The sequence below is a fragment of the Carya illinoinensis genome, chromosome 7 (assembly GCF_018687715.1).
Source record: "Carya illinoinensis cultivar Pawnee chromosome 7, C.illinoinensisPawnee_v1, whole genome shotgun sequence".
NCBI classification, from domain to species: Eukaryota; Viridiplantae; Streptophyta; class Magnoliopsida; order Fagales; family Juglandaceae; genus Carya; species Carya illinoinensis.
The window spans coordinates 34,164,906-34,187,847 of NC_056758.1; the positions used below are offsets into that span (position 1 = coordinate 34,164,906).

The 22,942-nt window shown below is 35.9% G+C and overlaps 2 protein-coding genes across 5 annotated transcripts; one reads left to right on the forward strand and one right to left on the reverse strand.

Moving 5' to 3' along the window:
- The first annotated feature begins 683 nt into the window (after positions 1 to 683).
- Positions 684 to 12,857, forward strand: LOC122314759 (tRNA pseudouridine synthase Pus10). 3 transcript variants are annotated; one of them, XM_043130337.1, is made up of 19 exons: positions 684 to 960; positions 1,062 to 1,172; positions 1,269 to 1,393; positions 1,577 to 1,651; positions 3,897 to 4,285; positions 4,543 to 4,663; positions 4,764 to 4,881; positions 5,978 to 6,123; positions 6,422 to 6,490; positions 7,735 to 7,803; positions 8,048 to 8,128; positions 8,225 to 8,344; positions 8,454 to 8,528; positions 8,960 to 9,040; positions 10,100 to 10,173; positions 10,264 to 10,324; positions 11,280 to 11,335; positions 11,957 to 12,041; positions 12,117 to 12,857. In XM_043130337.1, the coding sequence occupies exons 5-18, from the start codon at positions 3,972 to 3,974 to the stop codon at positions 12,030 to 12,032; spliced, it is 1,461 nt and encodes a 486-aa protein (XP_042986271.1). In that variant the 5' UTR covers positions 684 to 960; positions 1,062 to 1,172; positions 1,269 to 1,393; positions 1,577 to 1,651; positions 3,897 to 3,971; the 3' UTR covers positions 12,033 to 12,041; positions 12,117 to 12,857. The 3 variants fall into 3 exon arrangements, with proteins under 3 accessions (XP_042986271.1, XP_042986270.1, XP_042986269.1); XM_043130335.1 differs by lacking the exons at positions 684 to 960; positions 1,062 to 1,172; positions 1,269 to 1,393; positions 1,577 to 1,651 and adding an exon at positions 2,957 to 3,364; XM_043130336.1 differs by lacking the exons at positions 684 to 960; positions 1,062 to 1,172; positions 1,269 to 1,393; positions 1,577 to 1,651; positions 6,422 to 6,490 and adding an exon at positions 2,943 to 3,364.
- An 829-nt stretch (positions 12,858 to 13,686) lies between these two features.
- LOC122314761 (prolyl endopeptidase-like) lies at positions 13,687 to 19,175 on the reverse strand. 2 transcript variants are annotated; one of them, XM_043130339.1, is made up of 12 exons: positions 18,764 to 19,175; positions 18,303 to 18,522; positions 18,037 to 18,213; positions 17,828 to 17,898; positions 17,478 to 17,640; positions 16,066 to 16,659; positions 15,460 to 15,840; positions 15,294 to 15,369; positions 15,157 to 15,220; positions 14,436 to 14,571; positions 14,062 to 14,175; positions 13,687 to 13,951 (listed from the first exon to the last, which is right to left on the reverse strand). In XM_043130339.1, the coding sequence occupies exons 1-12, from the start codon at positions 19,078 to 19,080 to the stop codon at positions 13,886 to 13,888; spliced, it is 2,379 nt and encodes a 792-aa protein (XP_042986273.1). In that variant the 5' UTR covers positions 19,081 to 19,175; the 3' UTR covers positions 13,687 to 13,885. The 2 variants fall into 2 exon arrangements, with proteins under 2 accessions (XP_042986273.1, XP_042986272.1); XM_043130338.1 differs by having other exon boundaries at positions 18,013 to 18,213; positions 18,764 to 19,173.
- Between the last annotated feature and the right edge of the window lie 3,767 nt (positions 19,176 to 22,942).

Genomic DNA, 22,942 nt, shown 5'->3' on the forward strand with positions numbered 1-22,942 from the left:
TGTTTTTGTTTTAGTTTTTTTTTTTTTTTTTTTTTTTTTTAATTTTTTAATTTTATTGTTATTATTATTCTGGCAAAGGCGGTTTTGGGAAATTGCTGGAAAGGCTAATCGTCTGGGGATTGATCATTTTGTTGTTGAAATTTTGATGATTTTATTTTTATTTTTAATTTTATTTTTTTGAGGAGCTGTACTAGGCATTGGAATCCTTGGTCCCGGTAATGAGAATCCATCATATAATCTGTCAAAAGGGTAACGTGTTTCAGCAGTATTAGGCTGCGTTTAGATGGGTAGCTGGGTTAAGTTGAATTCAGTTATTTATGAATAGTAAATTGAGTTTATGGAATGATTTATGTGGGATTTATCTAAAATGAGTTTAAATATTAAGGTGAGTTTGGTACTATTTATATAAAATTGAAAAAAATTATGGATTCCATTCGCAAAGACGTGGAGTTGAAAAAAATTGTAGATCTTATATGTAAGAAAGTTTTGAATTGTGAAGAGTTTAATAATTTAAGAGTTAAGTGTTTAGATGTTAGATTTAATTTAAAATTAGAATAAATTGAATTGAATTAAGTTGAGTTTAACAATCAGACGAGTGAAGGAATCTTTTGAAACCTATGAATATATCAACAACGTTCCTCGAAATTCAGAATTCCCCCTTCCATTCATTCTGAATCTAGATCTGTTTAAATTTTTATTCACTCGCTTCACTCTAATCAAGAGTTCGTCTTTTGTACATTCAATAAATTTCATCGAGGGTAGAATGCATCTGGCGGAGCCGTTCTGATCTTCAACCGAGCATGGATAATTTATTGGTCGGACCGGCTTCGACAAGATCAAAGGCTGTAGCTTGGTTCACCTCGACCAATGATCGGCTCAACCAGTGTGTCCAACAAGTCAGGAGCGTTAATATTCTTTCTAGACTTCATCTAGATTGATGGAAGTATCTTCTTTGGCGAGGTAAAAACAATAGTGGGAAAAAGGAATTTTATATTTTTCTTTCTTTACTCTTCCCGCGCCCGATGCTCAGATTCGGGCAAATTACTCTCACAGCCTCTCAGCTTTTGCAGAACTTGGATGTGATTAAGCACACCATCCAACGGAGCAGCGAAACGATGGTAGACACTTCAGAGTTTGATCCTGAGCTTGTTCTTTCTCCCGAATTCCCTGAGGTACCTTTCTTTTTGTCCCTCTTTCGCACTCCCTTCATATTGGTTTGGTTTTCTTGAAGATTCAGAGATTTTGTTTCACGTGTCGTTTTACTTTAGTTCGCATGCGGAACGGGCCCCCTGCAGACAAACACCAAAGATAACATTGAACATAGATGTAGTTGGGGCCTGCGCTTGGGAAATGGTGGTTGTGAACGAGCTTAAATGGGTAACACTTTATTCAGGTGTTGTTGAAGTAGAGCATCGTAATTATTTAATGCGTAATCGTTGATTTCTTTTCCCTTTGTTCGATCTGAAAAAAGTGCTGATAATCATAGCCTTTATCATTGACTGCTTTGGTTGCTAAGTTGTGGATTTTATTGTTTTGCAAATACGGTTCTTATGTATATCCTTCTTTGTAATTGTAGGTCTTGCCAGCATTGGCCACCCTGTTTTCGTTTTCACACTTGCCAAATGGTTTTAATCTGCCAGGTTTGCATTAGGTACAAATTGCATCCGAGAAATTAAATTTTTTTTTTTTACAAGTTTCTTATCTAAATGCTCTGATTCAGTATTTTATAATTCATTCTGCTGCGTTGCGTCATGAACTCTCCTCTAAATGGACATATGCGGTTGTAGTTGCTACGAGATGCAGTTGGACATTTCTGCTTCATGGATACAGTACATAGAATTATGCAGGCCGTCATTTCCTTCGAGTGGTTTATATGACTTCTCACTCGAAGCTGTAAATGATACTTCATATTACGCCTTAATGTGTAGTACTTCTCGGCTTTGTTCTGTCTGGTTTCACGTGATTATAATCTCCTTGAAAAAATAAAAATAAAATCCGGATTACACTGTCGATTTTTTTAGTACAGAATTTGGTGGATAGCCTCTCTCATTCAAATTTAGGCTTAACAGTGTGCAGACCACGTTGATAAACATGTTAAGTTTATAATTTTTCTGCTTCTTTTACTAGTATTTCTACTATGAAGTCGTATTCAGTTTCTTATCCCTGTTAATTTTTTTTCCAGACATTTCCTTAATTTTACATCAAATTTCATGTGTTCCCGTGTTCTTGATGCTGATTCATAATATAGTCAGTCCTGCAGGATTGCATGCTATAGGTCAGTATTTGTCACTAGAAACATTATGAATTTAGTAACTTGCTGCAGCACTACATAAATATATACATAAGACATAAATATGTAATACATTTATGTGAGGGTGCGTGTTAGAAACTTAGAATGGCTGTCTTTATGAGTTGGTCATTTTAATTTTATTAATAGGAAGTATAGAGGAAAAAATTTGCCTCTTCGATGGGTGGATACTGTGAATTAATTTGGGTGCATAATATACAAACTGAACTCGGATTCTATTTTTGTGTTGGCCGAGTGGTTTCTTGGTCTCGTTTGTTTTTAGAGATGAGATAAAATGAGATAAGTTGAATAAAATATTATTAGAATATATTATTTTTGTATTGAAATTTGAACAAGTTGTATTGAGATTTAAAAAAGTTAAATTATTTATTTTATTTTGTATACGAATTTGAAAAAGTTATAATGATTAAGACGAGATGAGATGAGATGAGATGAGAGTCTTGTAAAAGTGAACAAGGCCAAGTTTGCTCTTGGAGGGGCGTGTGCAATAAGAGGATATTAAAAGCCTAACGTTCTTCACAATAGCATGCAAAAGAGAGCCTTTTGTAATCTGAAGCTCTGAGGCCACCATCACTCATTATTTTACCGGTTTTTTCTTCTCTTAACTAGCCTTGTGGGATCGCTGGGGCCATTAAAAAAAAAAACCATACCAAACCGGACTCTTTTTTTCCGACCGGGAAATGAACAAACCGGGCGAGTTAACGGTCAAATACATGTAGCATAAGTTGTACGCGAATCCAGTTATATTGACGCCCAACGAAAAATTGACTCGTGTCGACTCCCAAACAAGCACCGAACAGTTCCCCTTTCTACTCTCCTCGACCCGACTCGGAACTCCGCAGAGATACTGCCGCCATTGCCCTCTGAGAGAGGCGTCGTAAAAAAATGGCGAACGATACCAAAGCAGTGCATGTTAGCATGGAGCCTGAGGTGGCGCATAATATCTCCGCCACCGAGGAAGGCCAGGACATCTCCGGCTATGACGATGTGCGGGCTCTTCACGACGTCGTTCAAGGTCTGCCTTCACACGTCGTGAAGGATTTGCTGTCCATCGGGGTTCGTTTTTTCATTTAAACTTATCTTCTCACACCGTTTTTACGATTCTTAGGGTTTCTGAATATTCTCGAACGATTTTTACTCGGGCTTTGTAGATATCATTACGCTTTTGCGTTTACAGTGATCTGTCGTTTTCTCTTCGAGTTGTACTTTACGGTGCCTTGTTTTTTTGCATATTTTTATTATCTTCCTTTGTTTTAGACTACAAATATAAGTTTGGTTGAATAGCATTGAAGAAAAAGTAGGTGTAGTTTCTAACTATATTAGTATAATAATAAGGTTATGATTGTGAAGACCTTGATAATTAATGTCATTGTGTATATATAAGAGCTTCAATTTATGCTCAATGAATATGAAACTACGAGGTGTGATCAGTCAACGACGGTGTGCATATCTAGAATTGTAAAAACCACAATAATTGATTGTGTTGTTGATGGCACTTGGAACTGCCATGGATAAACGAAATGTGATTTATAGGAAATTCTTCGACGATTGTTCAGATTTTATGAAATTTTGTTTTGTTGAATTGTAGGTATGTGCCCGTTGCATCTTTCGGCTGTTTGGGATACGAGGAGACATATATTCTTGCTCCTTGCTCTCATCTTCGATGTTGAGTTCAGTTCTTGGAGAACAAAGACATGCGGATGAAGACATGGTAGACATTGGTTCTGAAGAACATAAAAACCCAATCAGTCTGCCTGCTTCTGAGGTATCAGAAGTTGATGCCGTGCTTTGCACCCTTTGTTTAGGTATCTTGCAGTTTACCTATTGCGATGACAAAGAACTGGTGGTGAAAAAAAGTGCCAAAGATATGGCTGTTGCTATTTCTGAGCTGCTAAAGCGAGAGTGGCATCAGATTGATAGCTTTTCTCTTGAAGTTTCCATACCTCCAATTCTCCTTGAAAATGAAAGCTCAGTTTGGTACGAATTGTTGATATGCTGATTTCGTGTAATCTTTTTGAGACCCCTAAGCATGTGTCTATGTGTAATAAACATGGGATGCTTAAGCTTTGGTTAATTATTTTTCAAATATGTAATAAAAAAAGAAAGAAAGGGGAAAGAAGAATGTCCTGTCACTTATTGTGTTTGTTAGCGAACTTCTAAAATTCTTTAGGTCAGAAACTACTACTCATAGCATTCTTTGCTTGGTAAATTGCTTCAATTTCCAAATTTTGTAGGTTGTACATGAAAAGAAAGTATGGGTCTGAACTTTGTTTCCAAGGGAAGTTACTGCCTCAATGTATATCTACTGTGGAAGCCTTGATATTGTGTTTAGCAAAACCTCTTGAAACATTGTTGGTGAGTAAGGATTGCTTTTTACACTGAAACTTCCAATGATTCAAAGTAGAAATACATTTGTCTTTGCAATTAATATTTTATGAAATTAAGACTTGCACAGGATTGTAAATCAGGTGTAAGTGATATCCGCATCTGTTTGACCTTCACGCACTCTAAGGCATCGAAAATGGTTCATAGCATTGCAGTGAGCAAACATGGTTGTAAGAGAACAAAAACAGGCATGTAAATATTTATACCAACCTCATTTGTTCTCGTTGTTTCTATGAAGGCCATAAATAAAGTTCTAGCACTTAAATATCGTTGCCCTGTTTTTCAAGTGTAAAAGCCATGTCGTGCCATTTCAATGTTGTTTAAATTCAAGATGTGATTTGATTGCAAAACTAAGATCAAAGATTGAGATGTTTTTATTACAATCCATGAAGGAAATTTATATTGTTATTTTTTTTTACAAAATTGCTATTGCAAGGTATATAATTCTACAAGTTCTGTCAGGCTTAGATTTTTAGGTTCGGCATTTATGTGTTTGGAGCTTTATCCATTTTTGCAGATTTTATGTAGAATTAGAACCATGAGTATGAAAGGTACATGCTCTCTATTTCATTTCTTAATATCAGTATTTACAATTACTGCACCTTTGGGTGCCATGGTGGGGACCAATTGCCAAAAGACAAGTTTTGTTTTGGTACCATCCCTAAGGCATTTATATGGAAGACATGTACTGTGAAGTAATTCTATCTGTTGCTTGTGGAGATTGGTCTACACAAATCATATATTGTGGTGTTTGTAGGAGGGGCATCCATTGAATGATCAACTAAAAGGAGCAAATTTTTGGACTTATTTATATTATACTCCTAAGTGTATAATAAGTTATCTAGAGTTTGAAATTGTGGAACCAAAATTGAGGGACTGGTTATAAGTTGAACTGATTATACCAGTTTTACCACACATGATCTCAGACAGTGCAATCTGTTCGATTGAATTCAATGATCTCTATGCTTATCCCTCTGAGTTCTAAAGCTAAAGCCCACTGAATGATAATAGTTTTGAAAAATGGTCATAATGCCATTGCATGTTTAAGGAATCTGATGGAAACAACGAATACATGCAAAAATTATTATATATATGATAGGAGATTTTTTATTCATTGGAACATTTTTGTCTTCCTGCTAATATAATCCTGGCTAGGCCCAAAATTGACCCGTGCACAATTTCAAAAACCGGCATAAATGTGCAAATTTGGCCATTTAGATTATTTAATTATTCACATTTATACCTTGAGTTTGGATGCTGAATATTATTTGCTGATTGACACAGGCATCGAAAACTGTATAGACTCTGTTGATGATTCTGTAGTTGGAGACATTGAATGCTCTGATTTGGCTGATGTGACCATTCAAAGGTCTTTTGGTGGTTCGCAAGATAATGGATCTCCTCAGAGTCTCAAATTTCCTTCAGAAAAAGTAATTCTTTTATTTCTTTAGGATGGGGTATCTACCAACTCCAATATACAAAGGATATTAACGCTTTCAGCACTATCAAGTCTGTGAATCAGTTTTACTGATGAAAAAAAAGTTTATGAATCAGTTTTTGAACTCTCTTATATTTATGAAAAAAAAGTTTATAAAGTTAATGATTTTATACAGTTCCTCTTGAATATGTCGTGTACTAGGGCTTTGCCTATATTCTTATTAATAAAATTCTTATCAGAAAAAAGATTTAATACGGTCCTGACATAGTCGGGATTTTCTGAGTGTCTAGGTTGAAGCTTGTCGTCTGGTGTTTCTTTGCTACAGGAACCCTATCTTTTTCGGTGGGAGATACCTGAAGGTAAACTATTGTTGTAAAGAATTTTTTGGTGGGTAAATATGTGGGATTTTAGCTTGTTTGGTGTCTAGTCTTTCAATTTCAACCTCATGGCCACTTTAAATACTTATTGTTACATTCAGATCTTGGTAATGTTGTTTGGTCTATAGTTATATTATATCTGGGAACACCTTTGCCCTTTCTAATGAAGTTCTCTTACTTTTTTTTTTATTGGCACCGGGTGTTCAGAACAAATTCCTGTCTAATCCCAAGGATGCATAGGTCCTTGGCAAGGAGATTCTTGCAAGTGCACCTCGGTTAATTCAAGGGAAATTCCCCCAATCTGATAGCCTAGAAGTTGTTTGTACCCAAGGTTTTGAAACCTTAGGCCTAGAGGGAGCATACCACCAAAACCAAGGCTCTTACCACTTGAGCCCAGAGTTGTTTTATTACTTACAAAAATAACGTTGTTTGATTCTAATATTTTCTGAATAAAAAGGAAAGAGTTTGTTTCCTTGCTAGTACTAAGACAATATGAAGTTTATGAGTACCTTAAAACTGGAAGAAAAGAATAGCAGGGGAAGTTTATGTACATAATATAAAGGGTAGTGAAATTACTAGAACAAGAAACTTAATGTAGAGCTGCACTAAATGAGAGGATTGTTCCCTGTTTTTGGTATGTCAAGGAGATAATGATCAGCTGCATCATTCACCAAGTGCAGAAGAGCAACAAGATCAATTTTATGCTACAAAATTTTGGAACAAGTCTCCTTTTTAGTAAGGAGTTTAAAGTGCATGTGTTGTTAACGTCATCTGAATCTTAAATCTAGGTCAAGGAAAAAGCAAATAAAATGGAATGAGTGGGTATGACATGCTTTACTTTAGACAATGAGCTCAACACCCCTACATGAAGATCTTGTGGTCATGCTCCTTACCTGCGGCAAGCTCCATTGACAAGAGAACATATAGAGCTAGGAAGCCCTCGTGTGTATATGATCTTGAATCATCCGTTATGATTTATTATATGCATTTCCTGTAAGAAAATTTTCCCATAAACATTGACCAGAGACATCACAATATCTATTTGTATATTAGTGGAACAGATATCTATACATTACACTGTTATTTGACCTTTGAAACTGTATTTTTGGTGTCCAGCACTATTTATGATTTTTAGTTTGAACCAGTGCATGCGGTGAAGCTTAAAGTTCTCTTAGTACTCTTACTGCATTCGCAACAGATTGTCCTAATTACTCTTTGTATTGCAGTACTCGAGAAATGTGAGTCAAACACGATGGATCATTGATGATGAAAGAAAGGGAGAAGCATCTGTTGAGGTATACTATCAACATATGCTCATGGCCATTATTATTCTAATTGAGGTAGTTTTTATGAACATTGCGTGAAGAAACCGTGATACATACACGGGTCATTTACACTGATAATAAAAATGGAGGGTATGTGTGCGGTGCATGAACAGTAACTACTATTTGCCCTCTTTTTTCCTTCGTGTAAAATTGCTTGTGTACCAAGCATTTTCCATGCATGAAAAGCTGATGGTGTAATGTGCTTATTCTGTAGGAGATAGTAGGTGGCAACATCCTTCCCATGTGCCAGGGTGACAATTATAAGTTTCATGCTGCTGGGAGAGAGGATATTGATGTACTAAAATTATGCCCTCCTTGCTTCAGTTTTGAGCTAACTGAAAGAAGTCCTGATTCCTGAATCATGTAGCTTCCCCCCCCCTTCCTTTTTCAGGTTCGAATGTTGGGTTCAGGTAGGCCTTTCCTTGTTGAGATACAAAATGCCCGCCATATACCATCTGAGGCATTTGTGAAAGAAATAGAAACAAAGATAAATAACTTGGAAAATAAATTGGTGAGTTCATACTGGTTTGTCGTGTCACTTCCTTCTAATATCAAACTATAACGTTAACCTTTTTATCCCCTGGAAAACAATAGTAACTGTGAGCAAATTTTTTATGCAGGTTGAAGTAAAAAATTTGAAAGCTGTGGGCAGTGAAGGGTGGGACCTGATGCGTGAAGGAGAAGCAGAGAAGCAGGTTCGTGTTAATCTTATTTTCTTTTGTTATTGATATACCAATTCATTGTTTACTATATTTACATATCTGCATGTTTATCTGTGCGGCACTTTGTAATACATTTAGAAATGGAAATATTGCGCTTCAACCCCCCTAAACTACCACCTTCTTGTAATGACCTTCAAAATTCCAAAGTTTGTCACTTGGCTCACCGATTCAAAATAAAGTGACAATGTGCATCCTCGTTAAGATCTAATCGCTGTGATGGATGAAGAATAAGTGATGTGCCTCGATATCAATGGTTGGATTTTAACTAAGAGGACAAATTGCAACTCATGTTACAAATAGGGTGGTACGTGACAACTTTGGTAGTTTGGAGATCACATTGCAAAATAGGTGGTATTTGTTGGGGAGTTAGACATAGATTTGTTACTAGATCAAGTCTTTTGCAGAAACAATATGCTGCATTAGTATGGATTTCACGCCCACTCAAGGATGAAGACTTGGAATCTATTGCCTCATTCAAGGACATGGTAAGATGCTTGTGAGATTCATACCTTACATTTTTTTTTTCCAAACCTCGTATTGTGATAATTTTTTTTTTTTTTGGTATAGATAATCAAGAAAGTATTGTGGTAAATTTTAACGTGATATATCTTGTGATACTTTATTGTGTCAAATCTCTCTCTCTCTCTCTCTCTCTCTCTCTCTCTCTCTCTCTCTATGATGGTTTTATGGTATATTTGTGTGAAGCAATGCTGGGGAAAAGTTCTCATCTTTTAGGAATTTTGGAAATTACATGTCCTGTTTGTAAGTTCCATAATGCAATCATGCGTTCTATCTGGGAAATCATCTTGTTCCTGGGGCCGGCTGTTAACTTATTATGAACATGCTGATTATTGGATATTGCCTTGATAGTTTTGGACTTCCAACAAATATCGTTAAAATGTTTTGTTTTGTTTAGGTTTTTTTTTTTTTTTTCAGAAAGCCCAAGAGAGGGATGTATCAGATGCTTGTTTCTGTATCTATGACAAACATTTCATCATCTTCCTTTTTGTCTAATAATTTATGTTTAAATAAAAGGAATAACCAAAAGCACTTATAAAAAATAAATAGAAGGAATAACCAAAAGTACTAAATAAAAACTATCTAAGATCTCCCATTGAGCATTCTCTATCAACGTCGCCCATTCTTTTCCAGCCATAAGCATCACATCAAACATGAAGGAATCATCTTCCATATTGCAACAAAGCTATGGTTCCCCTTAAAACCTTAAAGAACTATGGGGCAATTGGCAGAGAGAAAAGTAGAGGTCCTCATGATGAAATCCAATCCTGGAAATACAGCATCCGACTTTTCGTTTCATGATGTGTCTTAATCTGCATGATGAAGCCTTTAGTGGCATTTGTTTTTATCTATCATTGTTTAATGGGAGAATCTTCTTCTCTAGTTTGATACATCTATTCAGTGGAATTTATATTGTTCTTCGTTAGTTTGTTCACAACTGGAATTATTACTCCTGATAAGGGTGCCTTTACAAAGCTTATTGTCCTAATAGAAAGTTACTCATAATCTGTGTTTGTTCCCTACAGAAAGTTTTGCAGAGGACCCCAATAAGGGTGCTTCATCGTCGGAGTCCATTAGAACGTGAAAAGATAATACATTGGTAGGAACCTTACCAATTATGTAGCACAGACCTTTTTATGTCTACTATTATTCAGATGTCTAATTCTACTTTTTCTTATCCAAACTTTAGGATGAAAATTGAGAAGATTGCTGGAAGTAATCATTATTTTCTTTTACATTTATGCACTCAGGTAATATGATTTTTTTTTCTCTTTATATCAATTATCAATATACTTGTACATTCACAATAAAGCTGTGATTTTATTCAAATGGATGGATGATCATAGCCATTTTGACCTTAAGTCCCAATCTGATAGGATTGTGGTTTTACATTTAACTAGTTTGGTTTAGAAGTAAATGAAAATGCTGGGGCTTCTTCAAGGGTGCTTTGCTGAAACTACCTGCAGCATGTTTGGTGACCCAGCTTCGTTTTGGTTTTTTTGATCAATTTTTTGAAGCAGCTTGAGCTTTTTAGTTTGCTTTTGAAAAGTAGTTCAAAGGATTGTCCTCAAGGAAGCTATGACTTTTAATAATCCGAAGCCGTCCCAAACTTGGCCATATTCCATCCCAATTGGGGATGAGATGGGGGAAGGGAAATCCCGAGTCCTCATCTAATTGTTCTGATATGTAGGAAAATCAGTTAAATCTTCCCCCAACCCCGCGCGCACGCGCGGGGCAGCGTCTTCCCAAGAAAAAATCAAAAGCATTTGATCATGAATTGGTTATTAGGTTTGATTTCTATTGAAGATATCAAAGTTCTGTTGAGAGATGGCTCTTGTAATATAGCGCCTCTGACAATGAATTTGTGTCCAGGTCAGAAAACAACTCCAAGAAAAATAAACACAATTTTGCATTCTGAATCTTGGCTGTGATTTCAAATGCACATCATTTAATATTTTAATGAAAGCAATTACATTATACTTTGGACAGATACAATTCAGATTTCAGGTAGTTCAGCTAATGACATGATAGGACAGCATATGGTCCGCTTTCTGTACTCTCTCTGCTTTACTATTTGCATGCACAGTAAATGGACTGCTCTATGAGATTTTCGAAGAGTTTGACCACCATCAGTTAGATGAAAGACTATTTCCTATGTTCATATATGGCAGAGAGGAAACACTAATTATGATATTTGGAATTCAGGCTGGAACATATATCAAAGAGTTTGTCCACGGGGATCTTGGCCGTACACATCCTAGGTATGAGGCATCGGTTTTATATTGACAGTGCTTTTATGTCAATTCAGTTGACTTTCTTGTTTTATTGACTAGGATACAGTTTACTATAGAAATGGACAAGTGTATTGTGTCTGGGCTCTGTATGTCACCCTTGTTGGTGCTATTGATTTCAATATGGTAATATTGGATGTTTTTAAGAAAGATTCACTATGTACGATTTTGAGCCAGCTGTGGCCATAGCATGCCATATAAAGAATTTTAAGGTTAGATGGGAAAAAAGCAATCACCAACATCAGCCAATTCTGTTGGGTTAATGATGAGCAAGACGAGTAACATTGAGGTGAAACAGGTTAGATGGGAAAAAAGCAATCACCAACATCAGCCAATTCTGTTGGGTTAATGATGAGCAAGACGAGTAACATTCAGGTGTTTCACAATTGTGAGGACTAAATGAATACAATTGGTAGTTTATGGGTAAATTTTAAATTTGACACATAATTTAAGGATCTTATGTATCAGATGCCTGCTAGAACAGTCTCAAAGTCAATTATAGAATAAACTTTAAGAGTCAAAGACATTGGTGATAGTTTACCATCGTATCTTAGAGAAATCTGACCCTTTTTTTTCCTCTTTTGTTTGCAGTGTTGGATCACTCCTAGGTTGCAGAGCAGAGATACTGCAACTTGATGTTACAGATGTGAAAATGGACTGTTTCTGACAGAATGAGGTAATCTTATATTACATAATAGATTTGGGCTGCCCTTTCTTATGTGGTTTTTAAATTCTGCATTTGCTGTTGCAGGAACACAGGTTTATTGGGCTTTAGTGATACAAATGGCCTTTTGCAATTGATGAAAAGAAAGATGTCTCGTATTCTCTGCTTCTGAAATCAACTGCGACTAGTCTCTTCTTTTACTGCTCCGCTTGGTTCTTAGCTGTGTAATTTTGTCCCCGGCTATAATTGGGTTTCATACCCCCTTTGAGGTAAGTGGGCATATGGCTAATAATTGTTGAGATTAAATTTATCCTTTCTTATCGGTTTAACCTTTTGGAATAAACAGTCAAATAGATAAATTTAATAGTTTGCTTATGTTCAACCATAACTTCCAAAACCAAAACCGTCTGTTCAGAATTATCCTTTCTTTCATGGTTTCATGGACACAAGGAGTTCAAGGTGAAAGTAAACAGTGCTGAAGTTTTGTAAATTTTTCTGATATGGATCCTGGACCACTGACTCTTTGTGGTCATTTTTCAGCTTTGAAATTCAAAAGGTAAAATCCTCCGAATTATTTCTCTTAGTCGAAATGATGTCCTTGCTCCTCTCATATATCTGCTACGAGTAATATTAGATATAAACATTAGGTATGCAAATCTCGTGCAGATTTTTCTTTTTAAAAAAAAGTAGATCTCACTAGGAAAAATATTTATTTGTTTTACACTTTGATGATATCTACTTTTTCTGTTTAAGATTTGTATATTTAGAACTTGTACAAATAATTACTTATATCTAATTATGGTTTTATTTCATGTATTCTTCTGTGTACTCGACCTCTGAGCTTATTGGGTGCACCGTCACTTTCTTCTATACTTTATTCCTTAGCTACGTCTCTGAATGCATGCATAACAACGATCAAACCACCTCAATTTCGTAAAAGATTTTACACGATATATAATAACGTTCTTGGGAACCTTCAAGCTGAAGCCCACAAGATATGGCTAACGGACTCATCCAAACCCCTCAATACGGTCCATGGATCCATGTCCAGGCCCTTAGGACGTACTAAGTCAATAATCAAAGTATTGGCAAAGCTCATTCTACGTGAGCCGAAGGAGAAATATTCTCAAATTTTTGGATGAACTTAAAAAGCTTCGAGTAAAATTTCTCTTCCAAACACACTTTTTAAGAGAATATCAGATCATTTGTGAATAGTTAATAATTTAAGAATAGTAGTGACATAGTAATTAATAGTTTGGTAGTAAACTGTTTATAAATTTTATAAATAATGGTAAAATAGTTGAAAGTAATCCCAAACATACATTCAAGGTTTTGCCTGAACTTTAAGACTATTTGGACGTAAAGAGTATTTCAGATGATATGTAAGTAATAATGAAATAGTTTATCATTAGTTTATGAATAGTAGGGAAGGAGTTTGAGAATATCTGAAAACAATTGTGTTTCCAAACAAGACTTTAAAGAGACCTTGAGCCGGCCTGGTAGAACATCTAATCAGAGCTCCGAAGTTAGTAAAAATACTGGTCTATCAAACGTCCAATGTTCTCTCTCCATACGGCTTAAATTGATATTTCGCAGTAGAATTGGAAAGAAAAAAAGCACTTCCCAAATCAGTTAAAACAATAGCTCGCAAGACCAGTTACAGATAATTTCAAATAATCATCATAAAATTTCAAAAAAATAATATTGCATATATGTGGTTAATTTTCTTTGCTGTGGATGTTATTTATAAATAAGAAAGATGAACAACAAAATATTTGATCGCCAACTCTTCATAATCTTGTATTCATCCAATCGATCAATCCATGATGTTCCAACGATCACATTCGCCTTTGCATCTAGTCGATCCATGAAGCATCCAACATCTTCGCCATAAAACCGTAACGGTCAGCAGCTTCATCAATCTGTAAGTAGAAGAGCGAGTGGCAGATAATTAAAAATCAGAGAATAACCAATAACCATTTCAGTTTAGAAAAGGGAAAAAACGCAAGAAGAAGTATATGTTAAGCGTTACCAATTTCTGTGTAGGACGTCCAGCCCCATGTCCGGCCTTACACTCGATGCGACCAATGATAGGATTGACTTGGGGGCTCTTCTCCAAGCTCGTGCAAAGAACATATTGCATGGTCTGACAATGAACAAAAAATTCATGACTAACATTGATCCATTCATGGCAAACCGTGATGATAACAACATCATTGAAGAAAATCTAAAATAGCAGTTAACATACCAAAAACTCAATCAAAACACAATATACACTGTTCCACCGATTAGTTTACTATTACTAGAACTATAATTGGCAACTTGATAGCATAAAATTATTCATGCATTATGCTTGGGGGAAAAGGGCTAATGACTTCTAGCTTTCTGTCAAATATAAAGACTAACCGCCAATAACTTCAATGAGTGCAATGGCACAACCCTATCGTCATGATCAGCAGTCAATAACATTGTGGGTGGGTACTGGGAAGGTTGATCCGGATGCTGTTCCCAAGGTCTCCTGACATTATGCAGTGGAGAATACCTATAATGAACAATAAAATCATCTGTGAGAAACATCCGGTCTTTCACAAGTGAAGAAGCCTAACACATCAATTCCATAGAAAACCATCTGGTGGTAACAAAAGGTAAGGTAAGTCTTTTTTCTTTTTCTTTTTTCGTTTTTTGCCAAGTCAAAATGTACGATAGTTGTTTTCATAAGGTACTAAAAGCTCAAAAGTGGTGAAGTCGAAAACAGAAATATTCGATCAACATCTAACATAATTCAGGCTTCTGTGAACATATATAATCATGGCCAATACTCAGTCATGGAAAATAACACCCAACCATGTAAATAATATCTTGGAGTATGAATCTAGAAAGAAAACTGGATATGCATACTGCTAGAACTACAGGGTAAAAATAAGCATAACAATTATGCATCCACAAAGGAATAGTTGGGGATAAATGACTTCCAACTTCTACATCACAAGATTGCGAAAAGTTGCTATTGTTCAAGTTTCCCATATGTTATACAGTCATAACGTAAAGGTTATAACTATTGCCACAAAGTGTGTTAAAACTTAAGAGCTTACTATCAGATTCTTGATATGGGAGGAACTTTACTCACTTGATTAGCCAATGGAACTCTTCCTCTTTGTCTGAACAACCAAAATCAGAAGTCCACGCATGGCCTAGAAAGCAAATCTGATTCAGTACATGATTTCAAAAAATGCTAACTTGTTGAGCCCATCAATTTAAACTAACCTATGGTGAACTTATGGAATCGCAGCATGTCCATAACCCCAACATGAGCCAAAGCACAACCAAAAAGATCAGGTTTCTGCAAAAAGAAAAAATGCACTCAAAATGACTATCATGAGAAACGACCAAGAATACAACAGAGTAAATGCACCATCTGATACAGCAATACCTGATTTATGCAAGCCCCTATAAGAAGCCCACCATTGCTTCCACCTTCAATACACAACTTCTTGGGCTGGGTATAACCAGCAGATATAAGGTATTCGCCAGCAGAAATGAAGTCATCAAAGCAATTCTGCTTCTTTGCAAGTGAGCCTGCTTTATGCCATTCCTCTCCATACTCTCCACCACCACGAATGTTTGCTATGCAATAAACAGTGCCTAGATGCCTTGTGAGTACAATACGACCAACACTGAATGATGGTGTAAGACTAACGTTAAATCCACCATATCCATATAACAAACAAGGGTGTGATCCATCCAAAAGAATATTCTTTCTGGCAATGATGAACATTGGTATCTTGGTACCATCCTTACTGGTTGCAAAAACCTGTAGATGTAATCAAGCAAGATGAACACCCAATTTTTTGTTTTTTTTTTTTTTTTTGTGTTTGGGGGGGGGGGGGGGGGGGGGGTGTCAAAGTCAAACACACAACTCAGAGGAATCGAGAGGCAGAGAAGAATAGCTGCCCCTAATCATACAAGCAAATGCAGATTGGCAAGAAGTTAGTTAAAGTAGTTAGGGCCTCACCAAGTTAACAAGATAACAATATACCTGATCAACATGAAACTCCGAGTGATCAAACCCAGGAACAACAATTTCACGAAATGTCTTCAACTTAGGGACTTCGGCTTCTAAGTTGCACTGATAAATAATACCAGGGCTAAGAAAGCTAGTAAACCCAATAAAAACAATACTATCTTCACGCCTTGCAGAAATCCCATAAACTGTCCCAATGTCAATGGGCAATTGATGAAGGAAGGAACCTGACATCAAGTCCCTTATCTGCAGAATATACTTAACATCACTCAAGTATCTCACAATCATTTGGTTACCATTAACGGCACAAGCTGATTCAAGCACATCATTCTCTGCCTCTTGGATAACATCACTCCAAACAGTTGGTTCCTTCAGATCTACTCGAACTAACTTATACTTTGGTGCATCTTTATTTGTTCGAAAAGTAAATACCGTGTCATCATTTGCAATCACACGATACTGCGCGCCAAATTCATCAATATGCTTAATAAATGGGAGCAAATCATTTTTTCCCTTTAGACCTACAAGCCCATTAGGAAGTACAGACAGATCACAGTAATAAAATTTGTTGACAGGGTCACAATCCTCCTCAATGTACAAAAGAACATACTGCACAAAAACATAAAAAGGGAATCAGTTTGATGGAGATCCATTTAGAAGTTATACATTTGCATTCTTATCTTTGCCATGTTGTTTAGGAACTATAGCTCATGCATGCACATAACATGTATATAAGAACCATATATGGATCTTAATCATATGCACACTTAAGAGGCTGTTGGAGTAGAAAGACTCAACAAGGCATGATGATGATACTTCATCTGAAACTCCAGTTTGCTTTCAGTTCAATTATATATCTTCTCATTTAACCTATAGTTGAGACTGTTATATCATCACTTCAAAATATTCTCTGTCCAAGAGACAACAAAGAAATGTAACAAAGCCAGTGTGCTATTTGGTGCATGCTACTAGGTTACCCAAATTACCTTTCATGGTACAACTTTGATTCTAACACTAATCAAGGCAGCACATCATCTAATCATTACCATTTCTCCTGCAAGAATGCCACTGAGTTATTCTTCCCATTTACAGAAAGCCTTTAGTCTAATTTGGATTCTCCTGAAGCCACTGAGTAATTCAAACTTGCTTGGGGACAAGCTTAAAGGAAAGCTTTACTCAAATGCTACATCAGAACCACCTCTCAGGGCTGGAAGTAAACTAAAGAGTTGAGAACACATTAATACTCGAAAAAGATGGGCCAATTTCATATATGGCCAATAGATATAGAAGCATTTTAAAGAAATATAATCATTGACGACATGCTACACATAGGGTAAAAAAAGGCCTAAGCATCATTAGATTAACATCAACACGAGTGGACGCTAATCTGGTATAACCATAATACCATGAAATGAGAAATGAATTACCTTCCCATCATCTGTAACGTCAGCTGTAAACATGTATTTCGGATTTTCAGAGTCTCTCCAGCATAAAATATCTTCAGACTGATTCGTGCCCAAGAGATGATAGTATAACTCATGGTAAAGGTTAGAATTAGTCTCCGTCCCAGCGTCTATATTTTCTCCCTCTCTACAGGAAAACACAACTATCATTATGGATTGAGGGGAACAATCTATGAAATCTCAAGCATAAGCAATATCTTATTATGGTTCGTAACTCAAGAATATTATGGCAATTACTTCTTTTACCCGATCAGCCAAGGAAACAGCTCAGAACTCATTTTGATATTTCACATAAATGTGAGATGATCACTTACTTGGGAGCAGGGTATCGGCTATAGAAAAACCCTTTGCCATCATGTGTCCAACTAATAGACGAAAACTTAACCTGCATTGCAACATATATAACCCCTTTCATTAGCATTATTGAGAGAAGGCACTCTCTTCCTTTTTCCCCCACCTTTCTGAATGAATAAAACGCCCACTAAGATAAGATACTCACCCATGATAAAGTATCAGCTTCAACCTTTTTGTCGTCAACCCGCATTACTTTGATTGTCACCCAATCGCTACCACTCGTACTAAGCCCGTAAGCCAAGTACTTGGCATCCTCACTAACCGAAAGCATGTTTAAAGAGACAGTTCCATCTTCACTAAGCACATTTGGATCCAGCAATACTTCAGGTTTTCCGTCCAAGCTATCCTGGATAGAGAACCGGACATGAATTGTGAATATTCAGTGTGTAAACAAAAAACCTTTAGCTCTGCTAATTCCATTTCCAGCCCACAAACCTGTGCGTAGAGGACGTTCTGGGCTTGAAGCCCAGTGTTGTGAAAGTAAAAGTACTTGTCCCCTCGCCTGAAAGGCGCATCGTAACGCGGATAATCGAAAAGTTTCGTGATCTTCTCGCGAAGCTTCTCTCTCGACTCGCATTTCTCGAGCACCGATTCAGTCAATTTCACCTGCTTTTGCACAAAATCTTTCACTTCCTCTGCGTCAGGATCCTCAAGCCTAAACATAGAAAATAAGAGATAAAGAAAGAAGATCTCAATCAAATTCGCTCCAATATTCTCAAAACAACGTAGTCATTACAAAACTCTCCAGAGAAACCTTTCCAATTTTTTTTTTTCAGAGAAAGATAACACAAAGTTGTTCTTATCCAGCTCATCGATTAAAACCTCCATTGGAATCAAGAAGAGAACTCCTGGAATCACATACGGTTTTGGAGTGACAATCCATTTCGTTTAATTACCATCGATAAGGGTCGGCGACCTTAACACCGTGGTAGTCGTCGACGACGGACTCGTCCCTGCGAGCAGTCGGGTAGAGCAACGGTTCTTCCACGGCACAAAGGGAACCCATTGTACGGCTTGAGCACGAAGAAACAGAGGTAGAAGATTTGAAAATTTTAAAATATGGCTCGGGCTTTGGATTTGGGGTCTGTTTGACTTTGAGTAAACGCAAGCGGTGGCTTAATATAGCGAGACATAGTTGGCGGCGGGTGTTTCGGGGGATATTGAAAGCGGGAAAAGTGAAAATGGCGTGAGTGTGGCGAGCGTATGACAACATAGTTACGCCGCTTTCTGCGGCCGATTCCAACCCTGGAAGCTAAAGCGGGTGGGCGAGAGGAGAATAATGTGGCCAACGGTGTCGCCATTTTGTGTCGATTATGTTGCAATGCTGCTTGTTGGACCGCTGTCAGCGTCTATAGTCTCGACTCTTCATCGCCAACCAATAAGCCATACGCTACCCTCGTCTCGTGTAATTATCATGCAACATGGATTTTAAATTATCTTCTACTTTTTCTATTCTGCTTCTCATTCTCCTTTTATCTTAAAATATTTTTAAGTGCAGTTATTTTTATAGATTTTTTATACACTTTATTAACATAATTTATTATAATATAATTTATTATAAATTCTTTTAAAATAAATCAATTACATTAATTGAACGTGTAAAAAATATACAAAAATATTATAGGTTGAAGAACTTTTTCTAACAGATCATTCGCATCGAACACTGGATCATTTAAATGAATAATAATTATTATTATTAGTCTGAAATTGTACTGTAAAAAGATGAAATGTTTAAACCATTTCATTTGTTTATATTATTTTTTGGAAAATACAAATTATTTAAAGTTGTTCATTACCTGGGCCGTGTTGGTAAACAAAACAGGCAATCAATTTTATTTTGTTTTTAAAAGAAGAGTCAATCAATCTTAAGATTAAGGGTGAGTATCGGCTGGTCCAAACTGGTAAAACTGACTGGATCGGCCATTTCGATCCGGACCAAACTGGAGTGAGAGTAGGTCTGGTCGGTCTTGGTCCGAAATCTCTTAGACCGATTGATTTCGGTCCCGGTCCCAATCCAGGAGTTTTTTGCCTTGAACCGGACCGAATGATTAATATATTATTTAATATATTTTATTATTTATATAATATTTATAATTGTATATAATTATTTATAATTTTTATCTAACCTAATAGGCTAATATTTATCATACTAATTATTAATATTTATAATTTTATACTAATACTAATATTTATACTAACTTACTAAGACTAAGACTAAATCACTACTAGTTAATAGTTATTACATGATATTTACATATAGTTATTACTTATTAGACTATACTACATAAGTTAAATTAATATCTTTAAGTTATTATCTATTAGTACTAGTGTAACTAGTGTTATTACATATTATTAGTTAGTAGTTAGCAGTTAGTAGTTATTAGACTATAGTAATTTGTAAATAAATTAATAAATATTACTAATTAACTATATACTAATAGACTACTAGTAGTAGTATTAGTATTAGTGTATTACTAATATATATAATAGTATAGTATTAGTTATATATATATTAAATTAATATCTTTAAGTTATTATCTATTAGTACTAGTGTAACTACTAACTAGTGTTATTGCATATTATTAGTTTGTAGTTATTACATCTAGTTATTAGACTATAGTAAATAAGTTAATAAATATTACTAATTCACTATATACTATAATACTAATAGAGTAATAGTATTCCTTTAAAAAAAAAATTAGAGTAATAGTATTAGTATATAGTAAATTACTAATACTAATAATATATATAATAGTATACTATTAGTTATATACTTATATATATATTAAATTAATATCAAAAGATAATTATATAAGTATTAAATATATTCTCTTGGATATAAAAATAAATAAAAAAATTGTCACTAAATATACTCTAAGTCTCTAAGTAACTAAGTTAGTAATAAATAATAAAGTAACAATTAACTAGTGTATTTTTTAGTGAGTTAATTAAATAATACACATTAAATAGTTTACTTAAATATATTTTTACTAACTTATTAATTATTTTTATTGTTTAGAATTAGAATTTAGAAGTGGAAAGTGAAAACACATCTCACTTTCTCAATTAGAGTATTATTCAATTCTGAAATTAGGGAGGGACTGAAAACGGCGCTGGTTTCAGTAAAATTGGACCTAAACCAGTTTTAAAAACTCGGTTGCGTGAAACGTTGCCGTTTCACCCAACACATATTTTTTTCCAAAATCTACTAATGAAACGGCACCGTTTGGGGTTATAAAAATAACCCCAAACGGTGCCGTTTCATTAGTAGATTTTGCCTTCCCCCCGATTCCATCCCCTCTCTCTCTCTCTCTCTCTCTCTCTCTCTCTCTCTCTGAACTCAAAAGAAGTCACTAAAACCCTAGTCGTGCTGTGCGCATCGCCTCGGAACCAACCGGACCGTAACCCATTGCCGTGCGGCGTGCCGTTGCCCATTCGTTGCCCCGTACAAACCTTTTAAGAGTTAAGCCCCTTCGCCTGTAATACGAGGTGCTGAATCGCCGATCTCTCTCTCTCTCTCTCTCTCTCTCTCTCTCTCTCTCTCTATCTATTATATAATTTTTATATCTTAGATTCTTACCTATTAGTTATTATTTTTGTTAATTTAGTTGATAGTTGTAGATATTAGGCTTGTTTGTGTGCTGGATAGTTGTGGATTTTAGGATGGTTTGTGTGCTAGATGGTGGTGGATATTAGGGGTGTTTGTGTGCTACGGACCTCCAATGTTTGTGACTTTCAATTTTCATGGCTTTCTAGCTGATTGAACAAAATAATGTAGGTTTTTTTTATAAAAATATATATGCTGTTCGTTGGATATTATGGTTGAATTTCTACACTCTGCCTGAGTTAGCTCGAGCTCAGTGTCGAGCGGTGCAATCTGCTTGAATTCCCTTGAGCTCTATGTTGAGCGAGGGTCGAGCGGTGCAATCTGTCTAAGTTCGCTCGAGCTCAGTGTCGAGCGAGGGTCGAGCGGTGCAATCTGCTTGAATTCGCTCGAACTCCATGTTGAACGAGGGTCGAGCGGTGCAATCTGCCTGAGTTCTCTCGAACTCAGTGTCGAGCGAGGGTCGAGCGGTGCAATCTAAAGTCACTAAAATGATGTTTTGTAGTCTACTCAAGTTATTGGGTTATGGTATTTTAATTTTTTTTTTCTAAAGTCACTAAGTCATATTGAATGTAGCACTTTATTGTTGAATTTGCTTTCTTAAATTTTTTTGAAAGTATTGTTAAATAGTCTTTTAGTGAGATTGAATTGGTTTTAAATTTTAATATTTATTGTTCTATAGAAACTTATTACACTAATTATTGGTTGTTTATTTTTCTAGATGGATTCTTCAACTTCAACAAATGATGTCCAGGAGTCAATAAAAAGCCCAAATATGCCTCCGCCTCCACCCCCATCCAATGTAAGTGATAAATCTAACATTGGTGGGTCACAAAGTGGTAGAGTTAGTTCAATAGTTTGGGATCATTTTACAAGAATACCAAAAGGTGATCCCACTAAACCTAGGGCTGCATGTAATTATTGTGGTGTTTCATATGCATATGATACAAAGATCAATGGTACAGAGTCTATGAAGCATCACATTGAGAAGCAATGTAAGAAAGACCCTTTTAAGAATACGGATAAGTCTCAGACAACTCTAGGTTGGAAGGTGGAGGGAGGTAGTGGCGGTGGGGGACTTGTGCTAATTGCATTTAGTGTTTAGGCTTACCAACAAGCCTTAGCTAAGATGATTATTGTTGATGAGTTGCCATTTAGGTTTGTTGAAGGGGAGGGTTTTAAAAAGTTTATGCTTGTGGTTTGCCCTAAGTGGGTAGAGATTTCATCTCGTTGAACGATTGCGAAGGATTGTTTTAATTTGTTTATGAGGGAAAAAAATAAATTGAGGAGGCTCTTCGAGGGCAACGAATTTCCCTCACCACGGATACATGGATATCCGTGCAAAACCTTAATTATATGTGTCTCACGGCACATTTTATTGATGATGACTGGAAGCTATATAAGAGGATTCTTTCATTTTCTTTGGTTGAAAATCACAAAGGTGATACCCTTGGTAAGGGCATAGAGTTGT

What these genes read in the sequence shown, in the direction of transcription:
- LOC122314759 (XM_043130335.1), top strand. Translation starts at nt 3,194, where the DNA reads ATGGCGAACGATACCAAAGCAGTGCATGTTAGCATGGAGCCTGAGGTG. An exon ending in AGGATTTGCTGTCCATCGGG is followed by an intron (nt 3,365 to 3,896) that starts GTTCGTTTTTTC and finishes GTTGAATTGTAG; the next exon opens with GTATGTGCCCGTTGCATCTT. An exon ending in AAGGAGAAGCAGAGAAGCAG is followed by an intron (nt 8,529 to 8,959) that starts GTTCGTGTTAAT and finishes AGTCTTTTGCAG; the next exon opens with AAACAATATGCTGCATTAGT.
- LOC122314761 (XM_043130338.1), bottom strand. Translation starts at nt 19,080, where the DNA reads ATGTTGTCATACGCTCGCCACACTCACGCCATTTTCACTTTTCCCGCT. An exon ending in ACGTTACAGATGATGGGAAG is followed by an intron (nt 16,660 to 17,477) that starts GTAATTCATTTC and finishes GTTTTTGTGCAG; the next exon opens with TATGTTCTTTTGTACATTGA. An exon ending in ACTCATTGAAGTTATTGGCG is followed by an intron (nt 14,176 to 14,435) that starts GTTAGTCTTTAT and finishes GTTCATTGTCAG; the next exon opens with ACCATGCAATATGTTCTTTG.